This window comes from Sciurus vulgaris (genome assembly GCF_902686455.1).
Source record: "Sciurus vulgaris genome assembly, chromosome: 6".
NCBI lineage: Eukaryota > Metazoa > Chordata > Mammalia > Rodentia > Sciuridae > Sciurus > Sciurus vulgaris.
This window is the reverse complement of record NC_136466.1, coordinates 122,052,216-122,069,156: the sequence shown is the minus strand read 5'-3', so window position 1 is coordinate 122,069,156 and position 16,941 is coordinate 122,052,216. Positions and strand designations below refer to the sequence as shown.

The 16,941-nt window shown below is 36.6% G+C and overlaps 1 protein-coding gene across 2 annotated transcripts in view; it reads left to right on the top strand.

Annotated features, from left to right (window-relative positions):
* The window catches only part of ZSWIM6 (zinc finger SWIM-type containing 6), a 193,620-nt gene that overhangs the window by 111,330 nt on the left and 65,349 nt on the right, over nt 1-16,941 (top strand). For both annotated transcript variants that reach the window (XM_079144018.1, XM_079144019.1), the window contains exon 2: nt 10,566-10,922. In XM_079144018.1, coding sequence (XP_079000144.1) covers nt 10,566-10,922 — 357 coding nt within the window. The remainder of the gene's footprint in view (nt 1-10,565; nt 10,923-16,941) is intronic.

Below are 16,941 nucleotides of genomic sequence, written 5' to 3'. Positions count from 1 at the left end.
ATTGTGTTGGTAGTTTATATACATTGTCAGTTCTCATCTCATTTTTACTTCAGCCGTGCAAAATAGCTATTATTATCCCTGTTTCTAAATGGAAAAAAAAAAACAAAAAACAAAAAACCTGAGTTATTTGCCTAAGGTCATTTAGCTGAGGCACGATGGAACTTGAAGGAAGGCTGATCTCGTTTTAGAAGGTTCTAATTCTCTCTACAGTGCTATTCTACCTCCTGCTGCATTCTATTGCCTCTGACTCTCTTGGTAGGGTGGACTGCCTTTGGCAAAAAGTGTGTTACTAAAATAGTTACCAAAATTTTTTACATTAATTGAACAACTTACACATAAAGAACCCTCAATTATGGAGAATCCCATGGGATGTTGTAAAACAATCTCTTTTTAAAAGTAAATAACTGATTAATATTTTTTTTAATATTTTGACTCAGTTTTTTTATTTATTTTAATTAAAAATCATAAATTTACATAGGGCAATATTGTTTGATTCATTCTGTTATTTTTTCCCCTTCCCCACCACCCCTCCCACCCCTCTTTTCCCTATATACAGTCCTTCCTTCCTCCATTCTTGCCACCCTCCTTATCCCTAACCCTAAATCTAACCCTAACCCTAACACTAACCCCTCCTACACCCCCTTATATGTCCTCATCCACTTATCAGCGAGATCATTCGTCCTTTAGTTTTTTGAGATTGGCTTATCTCACTTAGCATGATATCCTCCAATTTCATCCATTTGCCTGCAAATGCCATAATTTTATCATTCTTCATGGCAGAGTAATATTCCATTATATATATATATGCATGCCACAGTTTCTTTATCCATTCATCAACTGAAGGGCATCTAGGTTGGTTCCACAGTCTGGCTATAGTGAATTGAGCAGCTATGAACATTGATGTGGCTGTATCTCTGTAGTATGCTGATTTTAAGTCCTTTGGGTATAAGCCAAGGAGTGGGATAGCTGGGTCAAATGGTGGTTCCATTCCAAGTTTTCTAAGGAATCTCCATACTGCTTTCCAGAGTGGCTGCACTAATTTGCAGCCCCACCAGCAATGTATGAGTGTACCTTTCTCCCCACATCCTCGCCAACACCTGTTGTTGCTTATGTTCTTGATAATCGCCATTCTAATTGGGGTGAGATGGAATCTTAGGGTAGTTTTGATTTGCATTTCTCTTATTACTAGAGATGTTGAACATTTTTTCATATATCTTTTTCATATATATTTTTCATATATCTTTTTCATATATTTTTTCATATATTGTTGATTGCTTGTACATCTTCTTCTGTGAAGTGTCTGTTCATTTCCTTAGCCCATTTGTTGATTGGATTATTTGTATTCTTGGTGTAGAGTTTTTTGATTTCTTTATAGATTCTGGAAATTAGCGCTCTATCTGAAGTATGAGTGGCAAAGATATTCTCCCACTCTGTAGGCTCTCTCTTCACATTACTGATAGTTTCCTTTGCTGAGAGAAAGCTTTTTAGTTTGAATCTATCCCAGTGGTTGATTCTAGCTTTTATTTCTTGTACTATGGGAGTCCTGTTAAGGAAGTCTGATCCTAAGCCAACAAGTTGAAGGTTTGGACCTACTTTTTCTTCTATAAGATGCAGGGTCTCTGACTCAGAGTTTTTAAATTAAGGTTTTACTTAATATTGGATGGTATAACTGGAAGAATTGACAATTATGATAGTGACAATTTTTGAAACAGAAAATGTTATTTTCTCTCCCTGGCAAGTTTAAATATCACATACATGACTTCTTAGCCTGGGAACATTTGGTTTATATACTAAGTTAGAAATTGTGTACATTTAAACAAATTTTATTTTTACTTTGGTGCTGGAGATTGAACCCAAGTACATGTTCTAGTACTGATATAATTCCAGCCCTTATATATATATTTTTATATCACAAATGTATATTCTTCTACCATTCCATTTACTATATCTACTCCATGTATTTTGACTAGTAAAACTTTGTTTAGGTTATTTTTATAATCATCTGGGTCAGTGGTTCTCAAACTTTGGTCTCCAGACCCAGTAGCATCAACATTACATGGTATGAATCAGAAAGTCTCGTGTGGGGACTGGGAATCTCTATTACCATACGCTCTCCTGGTGATTTTGTTGCACATTACATTTTGCAAAGCACCAGTCTATATGTTCCACATGCCAAGAGTCTTTATGGTGTGGGGTGGGGTGGGGGGTTTGCCTGATTTTTTTTTTTTTTTTAAGTGGTAGGGATTTAACTCAGAACCTCACATATGCTAAGGCAAGCATACTATTATTAAGCTACATCCCCAGTTTCCTTTTTGTTAAAAATATAATGTTTTGAGACACAGTCTCACTAACATAGAGTGGTTTTGAACTTGCAGTCCTCATGCCTCAGCCTCTGAAGCAACTGGGAATTTATAGTGTATGCCACCAAGCCCCACTATAAGAGAGTTAGTGTGTTCTTTCTTGTAACAGATTCTTGGGTACCTCCAGCAATATAGTCCTCCTTGACAGGGATGCCATGGGCTTTCGAAGTGTCACTTTCCTGCTTAACTTGGAGTATAAGAGAGGAGTGGACTCATAGAAATAGTCTTTAGTTGAGTTAAAGTATCCTGGGCTGATGGCCAAAGCATTTGGTTATTTGTGTCTTCTACATTGCAGGGCAGGTGTTACTTGGAAGAGCTCTCTGTGATACAGTTTGATATAGTTTCAAGAGCCTGGCCTATTCCAAGAGCTGTGCTGGCTACAGAGATGAAGGATGGTGCCTTGCTTCCAAGGGTTCTAAACCTTAGCAATGATTCCTCATAAAGTATCTGGATCTATTAGTTTGCCTCCTCTCATCTTTTCAATCATTGACATGGGAAGATACTATTTTTATAGGTTTCTTGTTCGGATTGCAGAAATGCTGTGTTCATTCCAGTTCCTTTAGAGGCCTACTTAATCCAGCGTATTTGACCACTGCCTCTCTGAGAGAAGCTCAGTTTCTCCACCTGTAAAAAGGGGGGTTTATTTTGCTTGCTAAAAATATTGATTATGAGAATAAAGTGGGTCAGAGCCTGGGTATGGGGTAAGGCATTAGGAACTAGTTAGGGCCAAAATGTGGGGTCTTGTGCTGAAGTTTCAGAGTGTGAGTGGAAGAATTTGGCCAGAGGTCCTGCCTTCTCCCCTCCCATATCTGAACACACTTTCTCCTTACCCCTCAGCCTGGTAATCAGAATGAGTCCCCAGAGTTTTCCCCTTACCACTACTTCTAAAACAAACAGCCAAGCATTTCCAAAGGTGGTTGTGAGCAACAACAGGAAATGAACTGGTAAAGAGGATCTTCTGTCTCCTTATTTAGACACTGGGCCCAGGAGGTGTGCTGATGTGCTGAGACTTGGTGTTTGGGCAACATAGGGCTTTAAAAAAAAAACTTCATGTGCACTTTGGAAATTTAGAACTCAGGCAAGAGACCAGAGTGACCAGGGCAGGAAGGAGCATTGAAGTGTGGTGGGGACCATGAGGACTCTGTGGGCTATAAGAGGTCCTGAAGGGAAAAGGCTGCCTGGCTATCTCTGCTTTTAAGAAGGGCAGAAGGCCAGACATGCTTTGCTTCTGTTAGAATAAGTCTGGCATCAGAGAAAGCAGTTTAAGATTGGGGTGAACCATTTAATTTCTAAGTACTGTACAGGGTTATAGCTGTAGAAACACTAACTCAAATTCTACCCAACTCGTTTATCAGTATCTCTTCCTGGCTACCCACCAGAATCTAAGACTGGTCAATGATCATTTCCCTCTAATAAGCACATTAAAATCCAGAAATATATCCTGGAAAATTACTTGATGATAATGGTGGTGGTGGCAGGGGAACCCTTATGTACTCTTAGGGATTTGGAATGACACTGAATGATGTGACTTTAACAAAAAGTCTAACACTTCCCTCTTAAACTGTGCTTACTTATTAGGTACTCATTGCAGATAGCGATATTAGTGAATAAATGTCTTATTTTAGAAATAATTGTAAATAACTATCTAACCCCACTCATACATATTCTGATTAATTGGATCTTTATATGAAATGGTGTAGGAATCTGCATTAACAAGAAAACAAAACCAATAACAAGCAGAATGCTGCTGGGAACTCTTGGTTGGGCCTATCTAATGCATGCTTCGTAAATTTTTATGTTGTTTATATGGTGTGTTGTGGTTTACAGTCTGGCCTTTGCATTAATTTGCCATTGTCTCTCTCAAATATTAATGAAGTGTAGGAGTGATTCTCTTCCAAATAGGCATTTTTAAGGTGGACTTCAAGTAAACCTTTTCCATTAAAAAATAATTTTTCAGAAAGATTAAAGCTGCTTCATTAGTGATTGCTGGCAAAAATCTCCTAATGTCTTCTTATAAGCTGTTTAAGCTTAGTATTAGAAATTAGGGCTAGAGGATTTAATTAGCCAGCTCACAGGATGCAGTCTCTTTAATTTAGCATTTCCCTTTGAAAAAAAATTGAAGGAATATGATATTTTAGGTAAGTTGGTTTTTGAATTGAGATTATTGTTTTCATCTTAGGCTTTACAATGTCTGTGTTGATGTTCAGGAGATTGTGTATGATTTGAATTGAAATGTTTTGTTTTTCACATTTATTATTAAATATGGGACGTTGATTATGTGAAGTAGTTCTCAGAATTTAGGAAAGATTTATAGTTAGGTTTAGGGGTAGAGCAACAACTACCTTGTCTATTTTGCCAGGGACACATAATAAGTATTAGTTACTATACATTTAGCTTATCGAGTATATTTAGTTAACCAATGACTACCTTGTTATGAGAGTATTAAATGTAAGCACTTTTGCATTTTAGGACTTAGCTTTAAGAAAATACAAACAACAAACAAACAAACAAACAAAAAACCTCTCAAAACCCCTGCTACCCTTTCAGCCTAACATTACATTGCCTTGGTTTCTGCCTTTAATTTCCCTGGGGGTTCTTTTTATTTAGGAGAAGGGTGAAAGATGTATTTGTGTAAGTACTACATCAGTGCTTCTGTTAAAATTCTTCTTCAACAAAGAATATGTTACTTGAGCGCCTCATGCACAGGGCACATATTTTTCTGAAAAGAATGTGCCATGAAAAGAATAGTTTTTAGTGTGTGTATTTATTTCATGTCTGCCAGTTTATTTTAGCTTAGGAATTTTCTGATGCTTTGAGTTTATAACCATTTTTCAGTTAGCTGAACACATATGTACATAAACAGCCAACCTTTAGAAATTCTTTGTTTTAAATTTTAAACCAGTTGTCTTTCTATCTGATATTATGGGTCTTCCTTGTCCCCTTTACTGTGCAACTAAGATTTAACTTTAGATGTGTAACTTTAGATGTGTAAATTCATCTTCAAGAAGAGTTTAATCTTTGTTAATGTGAAATTAATGTATACGATTTGAATATGTGTTCATCTGTGAGAAACATGCTTCTTCAGCATTTCTCTACTGAATCTTATTGACTGTTGACCTACTACTATAAAATTCAAGTGCAAATAATGCCTCATCAAAGACAGTTTGAAGAGAAGTTACTACTTCTATGTAGTAACAGTTCTTCAACTTTCAGGTCTCTTATGGAGGATCCCTTAATGCTTTTGCTTTTGGGGATTTTATCTGTTGGTACTTACAGAGAAATAAAGTAGAAAAAATAAGAAAAAATAAACTATTAAATAATGGTAATAGATTATGTTAACTGGAAGAAATAACTATAGTTATTTACAAATATTTTAGTAAAAAGAGTGAATACTGTTTTAATGTCTAAGTGTCTGCCTTAGAGGAGAGCTGGATTTTCCTTTTTGTATCTGTGTTCAGTCTGTGCTACTAGCACATACATGTAGCCTCTGGAAAACTAGATATGTACTCGTGAGAGACAGTTTAAAAGGTCAATGATGTCTAGGTATAATTGTAAAAAATGTCAATGTTGATGCCACCCCCCCAAAGTGATGTGGGGTCTTTCACAATGTCCCAGGACTGCACTTAAGAATCATAGCTTTATAACATTTTAGAGCTGCTTATGGTTATTAAAAAAATAAAACTCTTTTGTATAATATTTTCTAGTTTCTTTGTGCATGGAATAAATACAAAGAAGTTAATACAAAAATGGGTAAAGAATTGCACTGAGCGGAGGTATAAATGACTCTTAGAAGTTTTTCAATTTTGCAATCAAATAACAATGATTCTTGTAGTGTTTCCCTACCCTCAGACATTCTCAGTGATCCCTCTTATTTTCCAAGCCACTTCATAAATGAGGCTTCCTCCCCTAAAATTCCAGTAGCATAGAAAAAGAATGTGTTATGTATGAAGGGACTGTGTCCACACCCCTCCCTGTTTCTCCAGCTGGGAAGGGAAGGAAAGGGAAATAAAATTTAATGAGCACTTTTACTGTGTGCCAGGTGCTTTACATATGTTATTTCATTTTAATCCCCCAAACAACCCTACAGCGTATCTCTAGACATGTTCTTACACATATAAACTGAGACTCAGAAAGGTCAAATAACATGGCCGAGGCACACAGCATATAAGAGAAAGAACCTGATCTGAATCAAAGTCTCTCCGTTCCCCAGGCCTGTACATTACTGTGCTCCAGTTTTGTACTTTGTTTTTCTTCTATTCCTGCAGATTAAGAATGTGGACTCTATGACAATATGATAATAATTTGCCCTGTGAAGTTGCTTTGGTGGGATTAACTTTTTTATAGGTTATATTTTCTAAAGTCAAACATTTTTAAGACAAGGCTTAAAATAATTTCTTCAGTTTTAGTTCTTTGAAAATAAAATTATCCACAGAGTGCAGGATTGCCCCTTTTTGTGGGCCCAGTTCTTATTCTAAAACAACTGCTCATTATAGTTAGTTAGAACACCAGAAAGACAAAATTCATTCTCAGGAGCCTTGTTTCATATCAGGTCAGCCAGTACCCAAGAGATAAACCCAGCTAGGGAATGGGTAGGGTGTTTGGGGCGGGGGGATGGCTTATAGTCCTCTTAGGATTGTTGAAGGAGGAATATACTCTCCTTGCTTCTCCTGTGGGTATTGTGGTATGATTGAGGACCCACAAGTTAGTGGACTTTCGAAGGTTTGATGAGTTGGAGAGGCCAAAATACACCATTATACAATCCTGAAGTAAGAAGATTACTCAGTACTACATATTCCTAAAAAGAAATATAATCCAGCTACCCTTTGTGTGTATGCATATGATTTTCCTTTATTTAAGGTTCAAGCCTCTTGAATTCCAGCACCCCAGCCAAAAAGGCAAGGGGAGCCCTTCCCCCCAACCAAATAGGCCTCTTAGCAATAAATAGTTGCCACAAAGCTAGTCAAACTATAGGTGCAGCTGATGTGAGAGCAAAGACTTAAAGGGCTAGATAGTAGAGGAGTCACCATGGTAGCTGATATTGGAAAAGAGTAATCCAAAGATTCCACTTTGAAACTACCCCCACTTGCTTGATGGTAGCACTCTAACTGTGAACAGTTAGCTGACACTGATTGGGTTGGGAGGTAGAATGTATGTTTGGAAATATTTATGTTAAAAAGGGTTGGAATTTTTAAAGGTGTTTGGGCACTTGAAAAATAATCTAGAATTACTTGGAAAAAAGAACATTCCTGAAACACCTTAATCTTTAATGATTAATGAAGTGTTAGTCTATAAGACATGTTTATTTGTGGCCTCATGTATCTTTTGGATTAAATCACTTTGGAGTCACAATGCTTTGTAGTTAGTTTTTTAAAATACTTTGCAAGAATAGCAAATTGTCAATTCAGCAAAATCGGATAGTATGTGGAATTTTTTCATAGCACAGTTGTACAATACTAAGATTCAATAATATACTTCTTTGACTTGTGTGACTCATAGAAATAAATATGATCATTTAAAAAATACTATTGGAGGGCTTTATCAGTTTTCCTAAAGGCCTCTTCTTTGATAGTTAATAGTCACTCTTCTGAAGACTCTAGTATATTATTTCCTGGTAGACTGTCTAGAAAACAAAATATTTTTTAAGGTTGTGCTGGGTGTCGAACCCAGGGCTTTGCACATGCTCTTCCCTCAGCTATACCTATAGCCCTCCTTATAGATTCTTCGCTAACTTGTCTTTGTCATATGGATCCTCAGTTACCTCAGCTTTGCCTGTGATTAGAAAAATTCTCCAATATTACTTTTGTGAGGAGACGAATCCTTTGACATGGCAGGCAAGAAGAGATGTGATAGTTTTAAGTGGGAAGAGGTTGATTTTGTAAATGACCAATTTAGAACTACTTTTCTATTAGATACCTGGTTTCCCTGCAAGCATATATGTGACAGGTAGAAAACAGTTTTCCTTGAACTAAATACACAGAACATACTTTGGAGCTTTCTGAACTCTCTCGTGGTTCATTTGTATTCTTTGTCTTAACCTTTACCTGTCCCGTGGATTTTTTTTTACTCTTTTATTTCTACAGACTGCATTTTGATTCATTGTACACAAATGGAGTATAACTTTTAATTTCTGTGGTTGTACATGTTGTAGATTCACACTATTCATGTAATCATTCAAGTACATAGGGTAATGATGTCTGTCTCATTCCACCATCTTTCGTACCCCTACCCTTTCCCCTCTCATTTCCCTCTATGTAATCTAAAGTTCCTACATTCTTCTCTTACCCCCTACCCCTATTATTGTAAGTTTGTAGTACATCTGGTGTATGTAGATTCAAGACTGCCCTTATTTTTCTTCATTTTTGAAATTTTCTCAGGTATTTACTTTTTTACATAACTTTTTCCTTATGGGAAAATAGGCATTTAAACATTTTGAATTTCAAATAGACATTAAATATTAAACATTTCGTATACTTACTTTAATTGTGATTTTCAGAAAAACTTAATGATAAGATATAAAGGAGACTGGGAGATCTATTTTGAAACAGGAAAATATTTGTGGAAGAAAATCAAATGGTCATTATGTGATAGTTTTCAAATTTTCTTACTGTGAAGCAATGATGGTAACTCATTTTTATGAAAGGCTCATTCTATTTGAATCATTCAGTCAAAATTATTACAACACTTTTCTTCTTCTATGAAGTGTTCTTGAGTATGAATTATCAAGTTGAAATTATATTACTCTGAAAGATTTCTGGTGAGTGATGTTTCTTCCAACTCTGTCCTAGGTAGTTTCTATTAGGAGAGACAGTAAGTTGGGTACAGACATCTCATGGGTGAACTCTTGGTGTTGTCTGACTCTTCCTCTCAAGCCACACATCCCGGCTCCACGTGCACTGCCTCTCTGAGTTCCCCACATGGTGAAAATCCTTTTAGTGAATGATTTGGAGACGTCTAAGAAACAGTGGCCAGCTTGATGAATTTTATTAAACAGCATAGTAGAAGGCTGAGAGAGATCCCACAACTTCTTTATGTAGCACTCAAGTTTCTTTCAGGCATTTGAAATCCTGAAGTAAAATTGAGTCCTGAACATTCCCAAAGGGATCAAGGTTGGTTCCTTGGCACTGAATGTGACTTTAGAAAGACTGGACTGGACTGAATGGATGCTCAATCCCCCTCTTCCACCCCCTTCTCCCCAGTTCAGGTCAACCTCCTTACGCATTTTAGGGAAAGGGAGTGTGGAAGGTTCGTCTTCTGGCCAAGTGGACTAGGACTGATTGGTGCATAGCGGTAGTGGGAGGCAGTTTTCAGTTGGTGTGGGTTTAGCTAGAGCTGTCCAAGAGGGAGTGGCTACCTGTGTGGGGTGGGTCATACCTCTCGCTCATTAGGAGCAGAGTTCAAATGGCCACTGGTCATGGAGCTTGTAGAGAATTCCTGTGTGGTTATAAGTTTAAGGTACAAGTTTTCTAAGGCCCTTTCCTTCCCCCTTGTGATTTTTGTACTCTGTGTGTGTATGTGTGTGTTTAATAATCTTACATCTGTACCAGCTTTCCTCTGTATGATATGGAAAGATTGAGTTACTTATTAGTATGTGGCGTATGTGAGATTTGGCGAGCCCTGATTTCTACCAGCGGCTGCTGCTCATAGATATTGCCATATTGGAACATATCTGATGCATGCCACAGAAAGGATTATTAAATTAAAAAATTTCTCTGGTCAAAGTTTGTGAAAAACCTCAGAGTTACCTAACGTTGGTTGGTTGGTTGGAGCAGACTAGTGGCTGCCTAGAGTAAAGGTGAAGAGAAGGGGAGGTATTTTTAAAAAGAAAGTTGATCTGGCTAACTCTAAGAGATAAGAAGAAAAAAGAAAGATCATGAACCCTACTGATCTAGAAGATTTTCCTCTTGATACCAGAGATTCAGAGTAAAGTGATGATGGTCTGCTAGTGCTATGATCCAACTTGGTGATGTACTGTGATAACGGTTTTCATGTAGTTGCACAAAATACCTCAACATGTCTGTTGATTCCCATTTATTTTTTACCTTTATGGGGGAATGGGTGGCAGTTAGTGCCTGAATGTTTTTACCTGAAAATAAAAGCTGTCGTTTTTTTTCTTGCTGCTTGCTATCCAGCACCTCATGTTTCCAAGAGTTAGAATATTCATAGATTCTGAATGCAGACGCTGAACTCTCCCTGTCTTTCACACAGGTTTCCACTTGAGTGGCACAGTGACAGAACCTGCAATACAATCGGAGCCAGAAACTGTTTGCAACGTGGCCATCAGCTTTGATCGTTGCAAGATTACCTCAGTGACCTGCAGCTGTGGAAACAAGGACATATTTTATTGTGCCCATGTTGTGGCACTGTCTTTATACCGCATCCGCAAGCCAGATCAGGTCAAACTGCATCTTCCCATTTCAGAGACTCTCTTTCAAATGAATAGAGACCAACTACAAAAGTTTGTACAGTATTTGATCACAGTGCACCACACGGAAGTTTTGCCAACTGCTCAAAAACTAGCAGATGAAATTCTTTCCCAAAATTCAGAAATCAACCAAGTTCATGGTAAGTATAGACCAAGTTCATGGTGAGAAATTCCATAGATTTCTCCTCTGGCATCCTTTTCATTTATAACTTTGACTCTGCATAAAATTAATTAAATGTAAAATAGGTCGTGAGCATTGTTCTAAATTTTAAATTTAGTTTTATATCCTAAAATATTTCTTTTGAAGTATTTCATGCTTTTGTACTCAGAATATCATTTGTTTAAAACTTGGTTTTTATCTTCTTTTCATTTAGCAACATTTCATCAAATACTATGTATTATGCAAAACATTTATTATGTTATTTAATTCACTCTTTCAGTAAACTAACCTGTGCATATTCAGAAGTTTTTCATTTTTAGAATACTACAATTTGCTTAGAGTTTAGGATATAAATAGTTGTATAAGAACCTTTGTATAAGAAGTCACAAGAAGTTTCTTTTAAATCTTCTACACATTGAACATGTTATTTATTTGTAAATACATTTATCAGGTGTCTATTTTATGCATTGGAAATATATCAGCTCAGAAGAATATACCCACCACTTTTTTTTCATATAGTATAGTAATGTAGGATAAATAATATTGTCAAAATACCAGTTTCTTAACTGGGTGTGGTGGCGCACTCCTGTAATCCCAGCAGCTCAGGAGACTGAGACAGGAGGATGGTGAATTCAAAGCCAGCCTCAGCAATGACAAGGCACTAAGCAACTCAGTGAGACCCTGTCTCACTGGGGATGTGGCACAGTAGTTGAGTACCCCTGAGTTTAATCCCCAGTAAACCCTTAGCCGCCCCCCCCCCCCCAAAAAAAATCTGCAAACACACACAAAACAGTTTCTAGTGCTTTTAAAATGTATGGACATAATTTATTAAATATTTAATGTTGAAGAAGGTATTGCAGCAACTTAACATTGTCACTTTCCTTTAGTCATGAATTTGAGATGTAGGACAAGTCACCTAACTCTATTCTTTCAGGTTTTTCCCCCCAAAGTCATTACTTGAGAGAGCAAATAGAAGTGTTTAAAGAAAACAGTTTGAGATCACTTTTTAAACTTTTAAAATTGTGAGATACAGTAAACCCCAGAAAAGTACATACAACATGAATGGACAGATTAACAAATAAAACGTAGGCCAAGCACCCGAAAGGGTTCTCTGTGCCCCCTTGCAGTCACAGCTCCTTTCTCTTCCAGTTGGTAACCATGACTGATTTTTATGTTAATTGCGTCCTTGGTGGTGGTGGTATTTTTTACATTGTCTGACAGTTTTCAACTTCATTTGCTGTGATTGCCATCACAAAAATCACTCAAAATCCCATCACTCAAAATCATGTGTTGGTTCCACATTATTTTGTGTACTTGTAATTCATTCATTGTCATTGATCTGGAGTAACCCTGTTCAGTAGAAATATAACGTGACCCACATATGTAGATTTAAATATTCTAGTAGGCATAATTTAAAAAGTAAAAAGAAACAAGTTAAATTGATTTTAATAGTATATTTTATTTGGCTCAGTATATCAAAAATATTGATTCACAGTCATATTAATAAATCAATGTTCATAAATATTGCTTCAACAAAAATATTGATTTATTTTACATTTATTACATCTGAAATCTGATGTCTATTTCATACTTAATAGCACATCTCAAATCATGTTATAGCTACATTGCAAGTGCTCAATAGCCACACGTGGCTACTAGTTACCATATCAGACAGCACAGCTCTATAGTATTCTAGGAACGAGGATATCGCTCTCCACTGTGGACAGGCCTTGTTCTGAATAGAGCTGCTATGAACATTCTTTTACAGGTCTCCTGGTACTGTGAGATATGTGGGTTTTATGTCAGAGGAAAATCCATGTAGTCATATTTCTTCTAGTGCTCCCCATATCAGGCTGGGCTTTATTGGAGTAGCTATCATAAGGTGTGTAAAGCATTTTACTTGATAGAATCTGCCAGTGTTAAGTAACAGAAGTGTAAACAGCTCTGCCACAGAAGTGCCTTCAACCCCCTGAAAGCACATGCTTTCAAGGACTTTTCAAGTAGGCTTCGCCCTGTCATATCATCTGTCTCAATCTTGCTGCCTTATGAAAATTCAGACCAGCAAACAGTCATCCCAGAGATTTCTCAGGAGCCTGATTGTGGCTTCTTATTAAATTGCTCAGTGGAGGTGGAATAGGATATTCCATTTTGTTAGACTTTTCTGTGCATGTGCTTTTTTCCTCTTTTTCTTAGTTTATATAATCCATTAAGGTCACTATGTTGTCTAAGTTTTAGTTTAAAGGTCCAAATCAATAATTACTTGATGCATTTGTCTTGCTTGTTTTGAAGGATACTGGCCCCAGAGTTTCTTTTCTAAAAGATTTTAAAATCCATTCCATGTTGAAATAGTGGGACTAATGAAACAATATTAACTAAAGTTGTATGTAAGAATGTGTTCACTTGACATTTCTTTCAGGGTTTCTAAAATTGGAAGAAAAAAAATGTCAAAGGGAATATCAAGGACAGAATGCAGGTTAGCTGTAGACTCAGTGTGATTTTCAGATAACTTTAGTATGAAAACAGCTTCACAAGAGCAATGAACTTGAGCAGTTTATACTACCAGCTTTCTCTCCACTTAATTTATCATCAGATTTGCTCCCAGCCTGGAAATGGGCCAATTACACAAACTGCCTTACTGCCTTCTATTCTTGGTGTGACGAGTGGTAAAGAGAAAAGAGGAAGCAGGCTGTGACCTTAAGTGATGAAATGGGAAATCTGCTCCCTGGAGTGTCTTACTTTAACTGTTAGAATAATGACTTCATAGGGGGTGGGATTAAAAATGTTTTGCAGTTATTTTACTATGGTCCCACCTGTCTCCAAACATCTGTACATAAAGCATTGTTTTTAAAGTGGTGTTTTCTTGCATGGTTTTGTGTGGGTATATTTTTCCTTTGAGAAAAATGACTTGAATATGAATATTGGGAGGATTTCATTTTTCTCCAAAGAAAAGCATCACTTTTACCTTGCTAGATAAATTGGATTAAGATAGCATTTAGATTTGTTTATTTTAGTTAGTTTAATAAAGACAAGGTTTAACTTACCCAAATTCTTTTGAAAGAAAGGTATACTACAATTGATAAGTAAATACAAAACCAGTAGATTTCTTTTCTCCTTTTCCTTTTCATCTTACATGATGCTTCTTGATTAGGTGCTTTTCCTTTTGATTTTGAAATATTTTTAAGAGAATTTTATCTGGAGGATCTGAAAACTTTTTATTTCATGCACATCGTGTTCTTACAACTTTCTTGTAAACTGGGTATTACAAATCTATATAATGGTTTGTAAATAGTGATTTATTCATAGTAACAGATTCAGTGAAAGTAAGTTGGAATATGATCTTAGTCATTATAATATTTCAGTCTTTGTCAATAGAGCTCTTTATGGTCCATTGTGTTTTCATAAAATTTCCCACAGTTTTATTACAAAATTAAATACTGTGTCCTAAAAGCAGCTGTAAGAAAGTTATTGTTAATGGCCCACCAAGGAGATTGTTAGTTTTGTATTTTTAAGGCAAAATTATTTGCTCTTCACTTTATAGTCTAATAAAACTTTTCACCTTCTATATTTTTAAAAAAGAAGCTGAAGTCTTTGCTAAGTACTTACTTAGAGATTATCATTTTCTAAGTACTAACTCCACTCTTGTTATTTCCATTCCGACTTTTGTGATCCTTTGTTCTTCCTATTAAAGGAGATACATTGTAGACTGGTATATTGTGATATGGGGACAGAATATTGAAATTGAAATTTGGAGTCCTGTAGTCCAGTGTTGTCTTCAGTATGTATTACTTGTGTAACTTTCAGTAGGACTAATTTTTTCTTATATTTAAAATGCTCATAATCTTTTATAATTGTTAGAAATTTTTAATGATATGAGGTAGATATATATATAATGATAATAATTTAAAAAGATAACCAAGCTTAACGTGGGGTATTCATATCATAGTCGAGAGCAGAAAACATTTGAGGAATGGGTAATTTGGTGGTCACTTGCCTCTCCCAGATTTTCTGGTACACATTTCTTCCTCTTCTATTTTCTGTCTTGTGCTTTTTTCTTTTACTGACCTCACTATGGGCTAGTTTGAACTGAGCAGACTACAACAAAGGAATAGACTGAGGGGAAATGGTGGTACTGACCTTGACTTAGAGCTGGAGGAGGGTCATTTAGTGGTCCTTTCATTCTGAGGGCCTGGGCCAATTCCAAAAGTAGGCAAGACTCATCTCTCCCTTTCTTGCCATGTACCCCAAGGTACTATCTCAGCCAGATGTAAAGGGTATTTATTTATTCACATGTCAGATGAGGGTTGACTTATAACAAGATTTCTTCCAATGTTTTGTTTTGTTTTGTTGTTTTTTGGTGATGGTATATTGACAAAGACATGGTAGCACCTAGTAGCCAGACTGCAAACATACACTTCTATAGTTTTACTGAGGTATGCATTGTGTGTTATTTTTCTTTTTCATTTGGAGCATGGTTCTTACAAAACTGGAGAGCATGCATCTGTTTGAGCCTGCCTGTCCTGCTTAACAGCCTCCTATTGCCTTTATGTCCCAGCAATCTTATATATTGGTCTGTTCAGGCTTTCCTAGATATTAGCAAGCAAACAAGCAAATGTACTCAGTAGTCCCCTCTTTATTGCTTAGCTCTTAATTTTCATTTGAAAATAATGAAGCTTTATTGAGGCTGACACTCTGACCTGTGTATCTTAGTAGCCTCCCTAAGTACAATACTTAAGACATAATAAGCACTTGTATTTGTTAAACACAAAGTAACACTGTCATTTTTTATTCTGTCTTGTTCCTAGCAGGACTTGGAGATTTATTCTTTAAGGACATAATACACATACATGTTCCAAATCTATCAGTGAGTGACAGTTGGAGTCATCTGATGCAGGCCTTGTGTCACATCTCTCTTCCTTTTATTTCCCAGGGGATGGTTGCGTTCATTGCAATTGAGCTTACATTAGCAACCAGTTTTTTCAAGTTTCCTAGGGAGATAATTTGATTATTAGTAGCATATCCTTTTTATTATAGAGCGTTCTGATGTTGACAGTTGGTGAAACAAAGGTATGATCTTGTGGTCAATATAATTAGTAAATTTATTCTGTAGGAGAATTAAAGTAGCTATCTTAAAGTGCAGCATTGTTGAAACAAAGAAAATTACAAAAAATAAAAATGTGCATTGGAAACATTTATTTCCACAATCCCAGAGTGCTGGGGACTCGATCCCGGGCCTCCAGCATGAGAGGCAGGCACTCTACAATATGGGCTACATGGCCTGCACTTGGAAACATTTATTGTAGAAGTATATGAAGATAAAAAGGCAAGCCCTCAAGTACTCCCCACTCCCAATGGCACCCATAGTCTCCAGCAAACCCTTATTCCAGTAGAGCAGCCACTGCTGATAGGATGGCATATATCTTTGAAGACATTTTTCTTCTTGAGCACATATGCACAGACATGTTGCGTACACACACACACCTTTTTTTAAAAATTGTAAACAAATGGGATACATGTTGTTTCTCTGTTTGTACATGGAGTAAAGGCGTACCATTTGTGTAATCATAAATTTACATAGGGCAATGTTGTTTGATTCATTCTGTTATTTTTTCCTTCCCCCCACCCCTCCCACCCCTCTTTTCCCTCTATACAGTCCTTCCTTCCTCCATTCTTGCCACCCTCCTTAACCCTAACCCTAAACCTAACCCTAACCCTAACGCTAACCCCTCCCACCCCCCATTATATGTCATCATCCATTTATCAGCGAGATCATTCGTCCTTTGGTTTTTTGAGATTCACTTATCTCACTTAGCATGATATCCTCCAATTTCATCCATTTGCCTGCAAATGCCATAATTTTATCATTCTTTATGGTGGAGTAATATTCCATTGTATATATATGCCACAGTTTCTTTATCCATTCATCATTTGAAGGACATCTAGGTTGGTTCCACAGTCTGGCCATGGTGAATTGAGCAGCTATGAACATTGATGTGGCTGTA